This window comes from Adelges cooleyi, unplaced genomic scaffold (assembly GCF_023614345.1).
Source record: "Adelges cooleyi isolate 19-005CV unplaced genomic scaffold, UGA_ACOO_1.1 ACOO_flye_CR_arks_rails_tigmint_CR_PRNA_2, whole genome shotgun sequence".
Taxonomy (NCBI): domain Eukaryota; kingdom Metazoa; phylum Arthropoda; class Insecta; order Hemiptera; family Adelgidae; genus Adelges; species Adelges cooleyi.
The window spans coordinates 3,402,332-3,419,048 of NW_026095860.1; the positions used below are offsets into that span (position 1 = coordinate 3,402,332).

The following is a 16,717-nucleotide window of genomic DNA, read 5'->3' on the forward strand; positions in this document are numbered from 1 at the left end:
GTGCGTCATTGTAGGTTTAATGCCCAAGTGGTGAAATTGTTCAAATAACAAAAAAAAAAAATTGTTGAAATTAATCCGCCGTATTGGCTGCCCGTTCTGCAACCTTAAACGGATGTTAGCGGGGTTCGCGCTTAAAAACATTAAAATAGGCGTTAAAAAATATTGTTTTATAAAAAAAAGAGAATAATTTGTATTTGTATAGAATTATATAAGGCCGAGTAATTGGAAATCCGGAAACAGGCGTGTGTTGTGCTTTAAAAATATCACAAATATCGTCGATTCATAATGTAATAGTTGAACTAGTATTAAAAACATAGAAGTATAACTTGTAATTTTGTTGTAAAAAAGTGATCAAACTATAACCGTGTAAAGTGTATTCAAATGTACAAAAAAAAATTGGTCGACAGAAAAGTACCGAAAAAACACTTTTCCGACAGGTTATTCTATTTAATGTCAGTTAGTTTTTTTAACACCGAAAATTGCATTAAAAATCATATTCAGACGTTGTAAGCAATTTAAAAAAACATTCTTGCTAAGGTAAAAGTTAACGCTAATTTATATATTTAGGTATTAGCCTTGGGATGTTTACTATGATGTGACAGTTACACAAACACACACCACAATATTTAAAAGTATAAATATTTTCTAAAATTTAAGATTTGTTGAGGCTTTTTTGGAATATAATGAGAATGCTTTTTGTTTAATATTTTGAAAATAACTCATTTACGGAAATTATTTATGAACTACTATTTAAATGATTGTGTTTTTTTTTTTAGTTCCTAAAATATTTTCTGGTTTGTTAAGTCTAAAAACGGTACCATTTTTGCGGTACTTGTTATTATTTTATTTAGAGTTTTCGATAAACAAATTATATGTATTTTGAATAATTTAGCTACTTATGTTTGGAACGTTTTGCAGTTTGCCAAGAAGCGATAATTATAATAATAATCATTTTTTTTTACACACCTAAAATTCATAGAACTCAAAAACCATTATGAGAATTCTTACAGACGGACAAGACGGATATTTGATTTATATTATCAATGAAAATCTTAATCATGTTTTTTTCGAAATCGATTAATTACATGCGATATTGACTGTTCTTCGACCACAGTCTAAACGACCATCATTATTTTCCCCATCCATATATTCATTGCACATGGCTCATGCCTTACTATGGTAACTATTCGGTGCAACTACCAAAGAATCAATAAAAAAAAACTAGTTATTTTATCATCAATTATCGTATTTATCGACAGTTAATTTAATCATGCCGACTTCTATTATCGAGTGTACCTTGTTAGAACTTGCTATCATCTTTAGCAGCATCATCATTTTTATTATTGCTATTATGTTCGGTATAGGTCTTGTTTTATTGTTAATATATTCTGTGTGTGGGTACAAAAAAAGGTAAAAAAGGTTTACCATTAGCATTACCTATTCTTAAATATACAAACTCTTAGAGGGGGAGGGTAAACCAATGATTTTGACTAAACATTTTGGTGGAAAATATTGAAAATATAATATTTATTTAAGATTTGGAAAATAGTCGTTGTACAATGTTGAATAAGGTATTTAAGAAATATGGTTAAAGTATTTGTATAGATACAATATATTTTGATTTCTCGCTAAATTATGATGTAAACATATTTTTAAACAGTATTACATTTCTATATTTTTGGGTAAATTATTTTTCCAACAAATATTGTTTAACTACTTACATACTAGATACATATCTATATTTTATTCTACCTAAAACTAGTGTTAGTATAAGATTTTTATGTGGTTATAAAAGAAAAATGTTTGTGAACGTTTTATAAATATTTTACATCTTTACAAATAATAATTTGTTGTGAGAACAAAATATTGTAATATGAAGTAATATAAAGAATATTTCATATTACTAAAATCATATTATGGCCATACTTGATTAGTTTTATCATTGATTTTTCCAGAATTTTTTACTGAGTTTTTTTGTTAAGCGTGGCATTAATAATGTGCTCCATCTTCCTCCATACAAAATTCGCCACTTTCTTATATCTACTGATTTTTATACAGGGTGGGTTTTTAGTAAGTGATTAGGTACAACTTTTTTGGTTGACGGTATCTACCGTGTAGTGTAAGAGCGTTTCTGACTTCTGTAACAAGTATAATAAAATAATATATATAAATAGTATATACATTTACAGGAAATCGAACGTAATCCCACAACGTCCTTCTGGTTGTGAGATCAACAACAATTAATTTGTTATTATAGTGATAAATGATAATAGAAAATAATATTGCAAGATACGCCAGTAATGCGATAATTGTGCTTTGGTAACACGTTTGCACGTGTAGCTAATTTGCATGTTCCGTCGACTATGAGTTATTATTATAACTTTTTTAATGTATGTATACCGTTTTATGTGCGTGAAAGGTCTACCTACCGCAATAGGTCATTGAATAACCGCGGCGGGCGACCCCGGTGAAATCCGTTTTGATATGAGTTAAAATAATAATAATTAAAAGTCGATAGGTTAGGTTAGGTTTTTATAATAAAAAAAAGTGTATAAAAAATTGTACAGGTAATCCTAATCAGGGTTTCAACCCCCCCCCCCCAAACATTTAATAAAAATACATACAATTCGTTTAACTATTTGCTCGACAACGGCAATGTTTTTGAGCTTGTACAAGTGTCACAATATTTTTAAAAAATTGTTCATAAAATATTTTATTATCAAATTTAAATAGTCTGTAATAATTGTCGTAATACAATGTGGATTTAGTATTGTAAAAATATTTTTACATACTGTTTTAGAAAAAAATACAATATTAACAACGCACATTTTTCAATAGCAGTTACTATTAAATATAACTACACACACGAGTTATTTTCAAAATGTCAAACAAATAGGTGTCTAATAATATTATAATAAAACTCAACAACATACTTTAGAAATATTTATATTTGTCAATTATGTGAGTGTGTAACTGTCATTTCTAGAACTGTTACCTAATAGATTGTACAAAATTACAACAATTTCAGGTTATTATTTTATTTCATTCGACAAAGCTTTTAGTGCAAAATGGCAGTATTAGTACAGCTTGTAATAATTATATTATATTTTTCGTGAACTGGGTAATTTTTTACTTAATTCGAGAAACATATTTGAATACAATAATTACATAATAATTGGGCTTACATTTATTTGTTTATGGATTTAACTTGAAAATGCGTCCCGTTATTTCACGGGACAGTCCGGTGGTTAATGGAATTTGATTATGCGTCCGAACTTCCGAATAGTAATTAACCTATAATGGTTCCATAACAAAAATTTTGTTATGCAAATTTTTTTTTCATATGATGATTTCTACAATGTTTTCTATAGCTATGAACTTGTTCATTGGCTATATAGGACGTTAAACTCACATGCTTTGTTAGTTTTGACTAGGGTAGGGGAAAGCTTTGTTGTTCTTTCATTTGTGAGGTACATATTTACTAGGACTATTGCAGTCTAACCGCTCGTGTGCTGTGTACACTTCTGCAATATGGTGACCTCCAGCTGAGGAGTTACAGTGATGAAAAAGTGGTTTTTGGCAAGTATCCCTACAAGTACAGTGTGCACCTGCTTATGGGTAAAAAGTAACGCGGTGCGACGACATACCCACGAGTTATATTATTATTATTTTATCAATACACGACGTGCTTGTGGCCAAACTATTTGTAAGCCTGAATGATTTATAATGTAATATATAATGCCCCCGGGGTCCGTAAATAGGAAAAAGCCGCTGCGTTTAAAAACGTTACACGGAAACCCCATTAAAATGCATTAATAAAAACTCGGTGTGTAGATTTTCAGTTTAAACATTTTGTCCAGAATTGGGCGTTAATTAATAAATTTCGTAATCGACTTATAAACACTGATTAAAAACTAAATAAAAAAATCATGATTTATTCGTGTCGGTTGGTGTAGTTGAATTAATTATTTAATAATGAATTACTTTAGTTAACTAGAAAGGTAACCAACATGATATTGTTTCAATATTAATGAATGACAACCAATTATTATTTAATCATTTGCATCATAATATATTTTTAAATTTATTAAAATTAATCAATTAGTTAAAATGAAGTTGCGCTTTAAAAGAAATAGTGAATTCACACTAGATATTATGATTTGCACATGAAGCGCCTAACAATATTATAAGTTAAATTTGATAAAAAACATAATCATTGGTCAACAAAAAAAAACTATTTCATCTGTCGCGTATAGATTTTTTTTTTTAAAGATTTGATTTCTTAAATGACTATCACAAACTAAAAAAAAAAAACACTAAATAAGGGGATGGGATAAGAAGAGATAATGTCTGATAAGAAATATAATAAGAGTGGTTATTGACTTAACATTTAAGGAATAGCTGATAAAACATAATACGATAGTGATAATATTTATAAGAATGTTGTTTGGCATGCAGAGTTAAGCAAAAATGAATTAAGTGACGAATGACGGCTACAATAAATCGTAGCTACAACGTTTAATAATTGTTATGGAAAATACATAATATTTGTATTCGAATAATAGTGGCTTCGAAATTAAAAAACACTATTCAAACAGTAATAAAACAATTGTAGTAGAAATAACGGAGAAATGTTAAAATTATAAAAACATTGTATCCGAATAACTACAATAAAGCTATTTGTTGTTTTTCAGGTACCCTCATGGCCGAGGAGACGTTAGAGCAACGGGTGGCCAAGTTCGAGACGTTCATCAACGACGTGCTCAAGGAGAGTCTGAAGCGCATCCACGTGGCGGTGGACATGTTGAACCAGGAGATCATGGAGCTGGAGCAGACGGGGAACTCCATAAAGACCCTGAGTCGCCTGGCGGCGGAGCGCCCGGGCAAACCGCTGAAGACCCGCGTGAACGTCGGATGCGATTTTTACATGCAGGCCAACGTCGAGCCGCACACTTACCTGGTGTGCGTTGGCTTGGGCCATTACTTGGAGTTCACCGAAACCGAAGCGACGGCTTTCGTCCGGCACCGATCCCAATTGTTGAAGGCCCGGGCGGACGAATTGCGCGACGAAGGCGCTCGCGTCCGGGCCCAGATCACGTTGGCCTTGCACTGCATACAAGATTTGCAAAACATTAATTGATTTGTTAATCGACATTATCCGATAACGCTGTAAATTCCCCACATTTTGTCCCCTCTAATGGTTTTTTTTTTTTTTTAGTTAATTATTTAATAAAAACTCTTTTAATCGTCGATTTAGATGTTTTATTTTGTTGTCCGGATAAACACAGACGAATATGTAAGTAAATCTGGAGCTAAGAAAAACATTGTACTCACTTGATGAGAACTTAGTTCAGGCAGACTTATCCATTCCAACCCTGTCTTATTTTTGCCATTGGGTATACTGTGCTTTATATGTTTTTGTACAAAATACAGCAAAACATTCAAGGAAAATATAAAATGTAAATAGTTTTCAACTTTTAACATGGTACGTGGTACCAAGGCGTGTAGAGGAGTGTGCAGTGAAAAGTAGGTACTACCGATAAACGTTGACGACCCCCAAAAAAGTATCATAAACCCTTTTCCCACTATGTTATGGTTACGTAATATGAGTTCTATCTTCTGACAAATGTTCAACTAATAGTCCTAAATGTACGGTTTTTAAAAGTAAAAAAACTTCCCCCCTCCCACCTTGCCGTTTAAGGGCACGTCAAATTAAATATTCTCTATACCTAAACACCAACTGGATCCGACCATTTTTCACGATATTACAGCTGGTTCAGTTTAAAAAAAAAAAATAAAACATAGCTCCGCATCGAAGCTAAAAATATTACTAATGAGCGACCGAATTATGATGTTCGATTCTTTTCTTCTTCAACAACAACCTGAATAATTCATAACGAACGGGTGATCCGAGGATGAGCAGATGTCACAAATTCCCCGCTCTCCTCGCCCCCGCCCCCGGTCCAAACAAAATCCAAGTAGTCTAAATCGTTATTGTCAAGCCGGACCATCGATTACATAGAATTTTCACTACTATTATTATTATTATTATTATTATTGCCTGGGGATCCGGCTCGGCGCTGAGGGCGTATTGTCATCCCGCAGTGCGCATGTACACACACACAAAGTGCCGCTAATGGCCTGCAGCATCGCCGTGGAGCCGCCATGTGGAATGGAACGAATTTTTTTTTATTCTTGTTAGAGCAATTGATCTTGATTGATCAAAGCGGGGACGACAATAATAAAAAAATCACGAGAGACCGACGGTTTTTTTTTTTTTTTTTAGCTAGCCCCGTGCACCGTCGGATACACGTCTGGCCGGATTGGCCGGATTCCTAACCCGCGCGGTCCGACCACAGCCATAAGTGTGTTTAATTGAAAAATATTAACCGGCTTTGTTATATCGGCAAACAAGTCGGTCAATTTGTTAATATACTGTTGAATCAATAAACCACCACCACAGTGGCGAGCAGTGCGTAAGACCGTGACTTGATACGGTGCCGATAAAGTAGGTATTATACATACACAAACATGTTTTCAAAAATGTATACCGAAATATGGTTTTTTTTTTTTTTTGAAAACGTTTTTTTCAAAATAACGTTTTTGACCGGAGATTGCCCACACACACACACACACACCGGTATTGTGTTAATACTTGGCAGTATTGTGAAAATATTTTTACATCATAATACCTATATTGACGGGAAATTACTTTGGCATGCGCTTATATTGAAAGTTTTTGTGCACATATAAAACTGTGTAATATATTTTAGTTTGAATGTATAATATTATTATTGCCAAAGTTTTGAAATGCCGCATCGCTTATCGCCAACACTATTATAATACCATTATGTAAACTGCATATACCCTCGTATCGTTTGTTGTAAATATATTTTATACGTATATATTACTATTGCGACATAAGTATAAGTAGATAAGACTTTAAGTAGCTTTTTTTTCCCCGCACATATTAACGACGTCGGGTGTACAATACACAACAGTTATATAATATTATAATGTAAATCATTCAACGGATCCGCGACAGCATGACCGTTTTTGCCTGGCTTGCACAATTTTGTCGGCCTTTGCTTTGACCTTTGCACGCGCTGCTGAACGGCAAAGACGTTTCCTACTTATATAAATATAAATATATACATCTGTACATCTATAAATTGTTGTAGTATGTCAAAACCGGTTGATCGGACAACGTCCTTTTGTGTAACTATGGTTTGTGTTAGCAGAGTAGAGGGGGAGAGCTGCAAAGGATGACCTCTAACCCTAGGGATGACCATGATGATAGTAATAATAATACTGCACAGGAACTAGCAAAACTATAAACATACATACAGATAGATAGGGCCGGAGAAGGAGCAGGTATGGGAACTTTGTCCGACTGCGACCCGACACCTTCTGGAACGGATTTAGGGACGTCCCCTTCGCGGTCGTTGTTGTTGCAGATGTGCTTAAAATTTCGATTTGACAGTTGAATGGGATCTCGGGCGAAGCCGACGGAATTCTTAATCAGGTTTTACCGGAATAGATTGCATATGTATAAGACTCTTAGGGCAGTCGTTGTGAATAAAACGGCACGAGAAAGGTCGATCCGCGTGCACATATAGCGTAGGTTAGAAAGAAAAAAAAATTATATGTATATAAATAGAACGTGAATAGACTTTGGTCGGAGATTAATAAAAAAAATAAAAACGGGGAGATATTAACCAACAAATTTGATACTGTTTGCAAAATGTCTACTACCGTGTCGTTCCCATAATGGATAGTTTATAGGAAATGATAATTATATAAATATTTTAGACGAGAAGAAGGTTTTGAAGTTGTGTTTCATTTTCTAATGGACCGATTTACACTTGTATGGCCGGTCTGAGTTTACTCAGCAGTGGTCTGAAAATAGACTACCTCTTCTAGTTTAAAGAATTAGTTTATATAGGATTAATAAAATCTTGGAAATCCGTATTTTTTCTAACTATGTAGCGAGTTCTCCTAGTCCTACTCTTATGCGATTGCTACGGGTCACACAGGTCTACACGGAAAAAACTATATAGTTGGGACAATCATAATTTATGGTTAATATAGGGACACGATAATGGGAGTACTAAACTGAAATAGTTAACTATACATAGTTGGATCAACTATATATTATGGTTGGATTGACTAAATATTTTAGTTGCATCTACCTAATGCCAACTATAAATAGTATAAAGTATAGACTAAATATTCCGGTAAAAACTTAAAAGTACTCAAGTTTTTTAAATTTTTTATTAATCTTGTAAATCAGATGACCTCATCAAATGGGCAACAAAAATGGCAATTACCATGAGCCCGCTCTGCCTATACATTGAACGGCGATTTGAATGGCACAACGCCACAAGTGAATTTTGGTCATTTTTGGGCTATGTACATCACGAAGGAAATTTTGTACTGGTTATTTTTTTGCTGAAATGCTGATTGATAAATAGAATAAACGTCACCGTATATTCACCGGTAGAACGTTCTATTCTGATTTTGGACTCGGTAAAGCGACTCACATGGCATACACAGAGGACGATGGCACATGATAATAATATTATAAGGGACGTGCAGACAGATTGTATGTGATACGCGTCCTTTACCGGTCGAACGTCCTTGGCGTTATCGATGGGCACCTACCTAGTGTTGTAGTTATAAGAATAAATTTAAAAAAAAAACACAAACACAAATATAGCATTATGGTTTCTAATTTTCATGCTACACCCGTGCACCATCCGCGCACGAGCTTGCACAAGTAGCTGTTGTATATGGCTATCCATTTATCCATAAAATATTACACAGCGTGCAAACACAAACAGTCTCTGGAAGGTGATCGATAACAATATGTATAATCCAACACCAATGTAGTTAAAATAACGGCCATACCCATTTGGCACCCATTGGAAAATCGTCGATGTGACGGTAAAAAAACATTAAAAACGACCACTAGACGTTATAAAAGCCATATATTTTGTTGTTTTGTAATTATACATTGTTTATTAAAGCCTATTACGTTCAACTAACCAAAGAGATCTAGTAAAATTAATCAAACCACGCATAAGTATTTTTTATTTCTATTTGGTTGTGTAAAGATTAGCGAACACTTCCAAAAAGTACTACATAAAACTGGTTTATTTTTATCTACCGAAATGAGAGTTGGACTCTTTTACTGAATTTTAAGTGATTTGTGAGCTGCACACAATCTGAGGCTAGAATCTGAGATTTATACAAAACAAAATGTTAAATCGGTTTCAAATTAAACTGTTTTTTTTTTAATACAAAAGTACCAAACATAGTCGTTGACACTACAACAGACAACGGCAACGCGTCGGCGATGACAATGGTTTCCAAATAAAATTCACAATGTCAATGTCGATGTCGGACCACCGATAACGTTGTCTGATCTATATAAATAATAATAACAATAATATATTCTAATAAAAATGTATGTGTATAAACACTGCACTGTGTTAAGCCCGTCTATCAAACATAGTACACTGTACTACATACTCAGACGCCTGTAAAACCATTTTATCAGACCTTTGACTTACCCTATCCCTTTACTAGTGTTTGTCATCGCTAAACACATTATTATGTCTCCAAGGCAATTTTATATGATTACACTTACATCTGAGCACTATAAAAATCAGCAAACGTTAAACAACATCATGTTAATGCATTTTATTAATATTAAATAGTACATCGGTTATGTTATTAAGTGACTTTTCGTGTCTCCGCCATAAATGTAAAATCGTTAAATTAATTTCATAGGTTGGGCTACAAATTGATTTTCGAATAATGTTGACGACCAAATAACCGGTATATTATTTTACATACAAAGCAAGAACATAACTATAATAGCCAACCACGTTTACGTGAACACATTATCATTATATTGAGCTTATGTGCCTTCTACTTACTCGGGTCCAGCTGTACCTAATTAGCCCGGTAATCATTATCCGTCCAATGAACATTATAGATACTCATTACTGCGTTATGGGTTTCGAATTCTCAATTAGAGATATATTATTACAGTATACTCTATGTGAAAATCACAGCTAACGTTTGTCTTCTCTCATTACGGAGTCCTCGCATTAATACATCGGTGTTGTATAAGATTACAGATATATATATATTTTTTTTATAATAGCAATTCATTAACGTTCATTTTAAAACCCAAATACCGTCGGTCATAATACAATATAATATTATATGGGCTTTAAAAAATCTTTAAACAGTTACGTTTTTATTTAATTTAAGTCGATTTAAATAAATTTCCAGTCTAATATGTACCTGCTTTAACAATATAATATATACTGCTACTAATATTTAATCAAATAAAGCTAGCTACTACATTTTATGCAAACTCAAGTTTCGACCAAACTACAACTCAGATACGTGCTAGAAATTTAGCAGGAATATAATATAGTTTAAACTGTCATCGGACTAATGAAGTGTACGGCCCATCGTTGAATCCAGCGACTAGATAATGGAAAATCACAGTGTCCACAACACTATAGCACGCCTATACGAATGTTGTGTACATCAATGTCGACAAAGGGTCCCTTTTTAAGAACATATTTACACAATCGTGGCATATCTTTCCACATGGCAAACGACCGTCACACATGACGTGTCAATCAAACGTTTTACATTGGCTTTGCGGTGGTCTTTTTTCGGACGCTCATTTTTGAACAATCGAATAATGCATACAATTTTTATGTCAATAGCGCGTTTTGCGGCCGTTACAATAATAATACTTGGCGCACGTTTGTTTCATTCACTACGACTTAAATATATTTTTTTTTTCTTCAAAGTACAACCAAATTTATATAGCCACACGGCGGCCGTTGTATTGCCGAAGGGTTTGGCCCGTCTGCCTAATGTATGTTTGTATATTATAATAATAATAGTATAAAAACTTGACGGGTGTGCTCCCTCGAGGGTAACTCCGGTTCTTTTTTGCGTACCCATCAAAAAGGTCATCAAGTACGCCTTTTTGGAATTCGATTGGTTCGCCATTCCGTTTTGGCCGCAAATCGAGAGGGCGGCAAAGATTTATACGTATAATATACATATATATATATATATATATATAGATATGACCATTTAACGCCCATGTGTGATTGTTCACATTATATCTTATACCGAGAACCCGCAGCTGGTTTCCATATTATGTAGAATTCTGCGATAATTGATAACTGAAACTATTTATGTACATTGTATTATTTGTTATTGCTGAACCGGGAACCCTATATTATAATACATCCGGCGATAACTGGTGCACGCGAAGCACGTTTTTTTAATATCAGCTCTATTCTGAGCATAGCTCGTGTTTTTTTAAGGGTGACGCGGTGATTTAAGATTACATAATATGTCTAAAAAAGAGAACACCGCTCCAACGCAACAGAGAACAAAACAAAAATTAGATGAAAACTAGAAAAATAGAATGTTTTTATTTTTATACTTTTACAAACATTATGTGATTTAATCGATTGTTATCAAAGTTTTGAAATTACAAGTTATCATGAAACAATTAAAAAAAAAAAAAAATTATTATTAATAATTCGTATTGAATTTACTGAGAATTTAGCTAAGTGCTTGTAAATTCCCGGTATCATGTATAATAATACAAGTCTAAGAAGGAATAAAATACAAATTTGTGACTTTTAATTTCTTTGATGTTCTTTACAGGCTTATTAGCTAAAATAATAACTTTTATTATTGTTTAAAACTATGTTCTTTTGTGTTTTAAACGTTTTTTTTTCGTTGTTAATGCTTCGGCCACGACAATTAGCTTGTTGGTTTTGATTGTGTAGGTTAGACCACGTGCAATAGAGAACAAACCCTATTCATATATTTTTTTTGCTAATCTAATATTATGTAAAACAATTGTTTTTTTATATGAGAAAAGAATCCGGTAGGTGATGTACGTGCCACGTCACAGCTGTATGATTTCTTGGAGATCATAATATGGTATTTCTATATAGCTGGATGTTTGTGAGTAAAGACCATAATATTATAGTAGCAAAATATTTAGTGCGTTATTTATTATGATATGTTTTTATGGTTTCTCGTTAAAAATGTAAAGCTTCAAGTACATCTGCACACGTAAGGTTTGTCGGGATTTAAACAAATTGGCTTGCAGTAAGTATAATATAACATTGTCGTCATAGGAGCGACGAAAACATAAGTACTGTGATTACTTATTTATAATGTGTATGCGGTCAGACTTGTTTTGAATTATTAACTATTATATTTCTTACTTTCTTAACGGTTGTTCTAAATTATGTGTAAGGAAAATGTAGGATATTATAAAAATATTTTAAACAAATAAATAAAAACAATATCAGCTACAATCTGTTTGCTAACATTAAATTTGTGTTAAAAATGTGGAAATCCTGATTGAAAAAATAAGTTAAGGTACCTATTATATCATTGTAGGTAGCAAGTAAATCATTTTTTAACTTTAAAGTCATCTTAAAAATATACATTTTATTTTTACACATTTTTAATGATTAACATAAAAATACACAGAACTATTAACCGCTATTATTTCCTTGAACGATTCTCAGTAATAATACAACATTCCAGACTTAGTTTTATTAAAAGTTTTGGACATTTTTGGCGGTGATTATAATATAATATTATGATTAAACTACAGCCTGGAGGCTCTTACCGCGACCATCGTGGCTCGTTAACCATAAGCAATTTAAAAATCATCTATACTTAACTATAGGTAACACTTATATAGTAGATAATATGGAAATGATAATTAAGGCAAACGGTTTAGCGGGTTGTCCCTATAAAACGTGTCACGTTAATTTTTCATTCGAAATCAACACTCTTCTAACGATATTATGTAGTGATAATTAAAATAGTATTATTATTATCTAGTTTTGGCGATTAAGTGTGTCAATAGAGTGTAACGGCCAGGTAAACACTATAATCTGATATAGGCTGTTGTGCTATCTAGAAAAAAATTTATGTTGAAGAGTAGTAGGTATTACTGTTGTTGTTTAAACAATTAGTTATTGGGATAAATTTAAAGAGATAATAATATTACAGCAAGTGTGGAAAATTATGAAGAAAGAAATACTTCACGTAAACGAATAAAGGATAATGGCTGATAAAATTTATGATTTCCTAATTTGTTAATGAGTACTCGACTGTAAAAAATATATATAAATATATTTACATAATATTTAACCAATATTAGCCACACGGATGTTATGATAATCTTATCTAATGCGCGCTTCTTGAACTAGAAATTAAGAGGTCAAATGATTATTTTATTATTATTGTTTTTTTTTTATGTAGCCTTATCATATTTTTATCATTCATAAAATAAGCACTACAAGTCGACGATTATAGGATGAGTCGCTATAATGCTATTATATTATGTTTTTTCACGATAATGCATTATTTATTTTAGAGGTGTCGTAATTCGGAAAGATAGCAATTACATGTATCCATTTATTAACAGGTGCTTGTATAGTTAGTTTGTTTTATACATAAAAATATAAATGACTAAATACTGAATAACTAACAGCTAACAAGTTTTTTTTCACCAATTTTGTGCCATTTAAGATATAGACCAGTAGTCCAGTTGGCCCCCAAACATATTGACTAGAATATTATGCTTTTATGTTTAATTTCATATGGAGAATGCACGGCATACGGGTTATGGGCGTGTCAAAAACAAAATATAATAAGTATAATATAATATACCCGCGGAGGATGTGTAGAAAATGTGTTAGCTGTTATTTTATTATTATTATTATTTTTTTTAAAATTATAATTAAATTTCTTCAAATCTCGACTGTCGTTTTGCGCGCGTTCGTGGATGCGGATTGGGCGGCCATAATATAGCGTTATAATGTTATTATCATGTTTTTAATGGTCTGCCACCGACACACGGGCACACGGTTTACCTCATCACCGAGGGTACTCATCCGAGATCCCGGGGGAAAAAAGCGGTTCTGCTCCGGTGCGGTTGTCGGACTGATCCGCATAACCGCCAAAAAAAAAAAAAACCATAATAATACATATATCCGGCCGCGGGTTTCACGTTTGTCCAAGGTTTGTCGCAATGAGTGTGTACTATATATTATTCTATGTGTACGGGATGTCGAAATAAAAAAAACATCTGTTTATTGGCTTTATTGAATATACCGGCCGGGCGACGCGGTAAGAAAATGCCCCCGCGTTGAAATAATAAATGTCTTAAGAAATAAATTTGATTTAAAAAAAAAAAAAAACCGCCCCTTATAAAAAAAAAAAAAAAGGTTCGAATATAATGAATTGCTGCGTTTACAAACGGCCATCTCGATACGGTGACGCGGCCCCATTAGGAACAGAATATAATAAGTATTTTAAGTATAATATACAGGCACCGCACCAGTTAGGTACATAACGCCTATTTTATCGTTCCTTTTTTAATTCGTCCTGTATACAATATGATATTATACGGGTGTCGGGCAGGTACATGTTATACAATACACCAGTCTGAGTGCAACGTGAACATGTGCAAAAAACTATGTACCGGGTACAATCAATCGTACGGAGGGGTCTGCATGAGAGGATCTAGAAATATTGTATAGGGATTAGAGGGGGATCTATCCAGGCAAATGAGTTCAACCGGGGGGTCCCACACTCTCCACTAATTAGTATTGACCTGCATATTTTTTATACTACTCGGGGTAGTATAAAAAATATATAGTTTTAAAATATAAGGGGGTAACTACATTTTGACTTGGTGAATAATACTTTTTTCTTTTTTTTTTAATTACAATTTGTTTTATTTTAAAACGTATCCAAGATGTTACTCTATAAACGGGTCTAACATTTATCATAATAAAAGAAAAATGTGTCAAATCAAAATTGTAAAGCTAACCCCGTTCTTCCCTACATACCAAGTAAAAAAAACAAGTATGGAAAATATATTCTATGCGTTTGTTATTATTATTTTTTTAATATCATGAGAATTTTTGCAAATATGCTTACAGTTGTGTCTTGTCTTGTGAATTATTGTTTATTTATGACAAAATTTCAAAAATGAATAACAATAATTCCCACGCACGTTTTCAATGTGAAATAGCACAATATGTACACAAAGCGGCAATACATCATTATTGGTTTTTTATATTAGTGTGGCAAAACATTACAAACAAGTATTGTGCAAGACACTTATTTACAAGTCACAATATTATAATACTCTTCGAGACATTTATATTTATGGTTAGTCTCTATTTATTTATGCAAACTTCTGTGGACTTACTTACTCGAGTTCCTTGTGATTTTTGTATTTTTTTTATTATTATTAAATATATTTCTTTTTGACTGAACTTCAAAAGTAAATATTTTTTTTATCCGTGACAAATATCGTGTAAATTCAATAAAGTTTTGTGTAGTAAGTATAATATGTATTTAATAGTACTTGCACATTTTTAAGTAGGTTGTTTTTTATTTACCAGTCGCGTAGTCTCTACTCGATTTTTCCTTCATCGTTTTCTCAAATTGTGTGGCTTCTTTTTTTTTTTTAATACAATAACAGTTGAAATAGAAGTTTAAATGACATAAAATATTATTCGATATTATGACGACTAAACGAATCAATTATAACTATGGTCAATATATTTGGTTAAAGCAACTATATACCTACATGTATTTGGCTTTGCTATTTTTTATAAATACTCCAAATATAATTTGTATTCTGTTCCTACTTATGTATTTGTTTATTAGGTACAAATCCTGACAATACTTAAATCATTTTAAGAAGATAAACTAAGGAATATTTTTCCAGGGGGGACTAATTTTCTGGTGATTAAAATTCAAGTGGTATTTTCCCCGGTGATCATTATTTAAAGGGTAATATACATCTATATAACCTATTATAATATAAAAATATGTAACAATTATAATAACTCCTTTAAAGGTTTCAGACCTAAGGATTGACGTTGAATAGTGTCAAAAGCACATATTTTTGTTATTATCATTACCAATTCGCAATATTTTTTTTTTTGTTCTCACAAGTAAGATAATACTATATTTTCACGGAGGGCTTGTGTTTAATCATGCTCGGATAAGTAGTTATGTATTCGGTCATATGTCGCCCGCCGGTAGTGCATTATGCAGTAACGGACAAAATACGCACGCACGTGCAAGCCGCTTCCTGCTGATTATTTTTACATACTAGACAATAATGGGTGAAAAAAAATTATATTCTGGTTGAGTACTCAAGTGGAAAATACATTATAGAACGATATCGCCCGGTAGATCGGCGCGTGATTGCATTAAAAAACTCTGTTGTGTATTATGCATAACACAATATAATATAATGTAAATCAGTAAAAATAATAGGTACATATATATATATTATATAGTACACATGAAACGTGGACAACGCTTCGGGTTTGACAAAGTCAAATTTAAAAACATACCAAAAAAAAAAAAATGTCAACCAGACAACAACTATATTTATTATTGTTGTTGTTATAATGTATAAAAATAAAGTTTTTCAGCCGAGTCTGCAGCCGCGAAAGAGCATTTTCATGTCTCGTTGAAGTACTGAATAAATTTAGAATAGTGGTGGAATTATAGATAACGATAAAGTATATTAAGAAGCAGTAACAAGCTAGTATATTAAAACATCAAGTTTCTAGCTAATATTGTAGTGTTTAATATATGGCTT

General features: G+C 32.5%; 1 protein-coding gene across 2 annotated transcripts in view; it reads left to right on the forward strand.

The window, feature by feature from the left end:
* LOC126833295 (uncharacterized) overlaps positions 1-5,193 on the forward strand; it is a 56,989-nt gene extending 51,796 nt beyond the window's left edge. For both annotated transcript variants that reach the window (XM_050564548.1, XM_050564549.1), the window contains exon 3: positions 4,695-5,193. In XM_050564548.1, the coding sequence (XP_050420505.1) occupies positions 4,703-5,140 (438 nt within the window). In that variant the 5' untranslated portion in view covers positions 4,695-4,702 and the 3' untranslated portion in view covers positions 5,141-5,193. The remainder of the gene's footprint in view (positions 1-4,694) is intronic.
* The last annotated feature ends 11,524 nt before the right edge of the window (positions 5,194-16,717 follow it).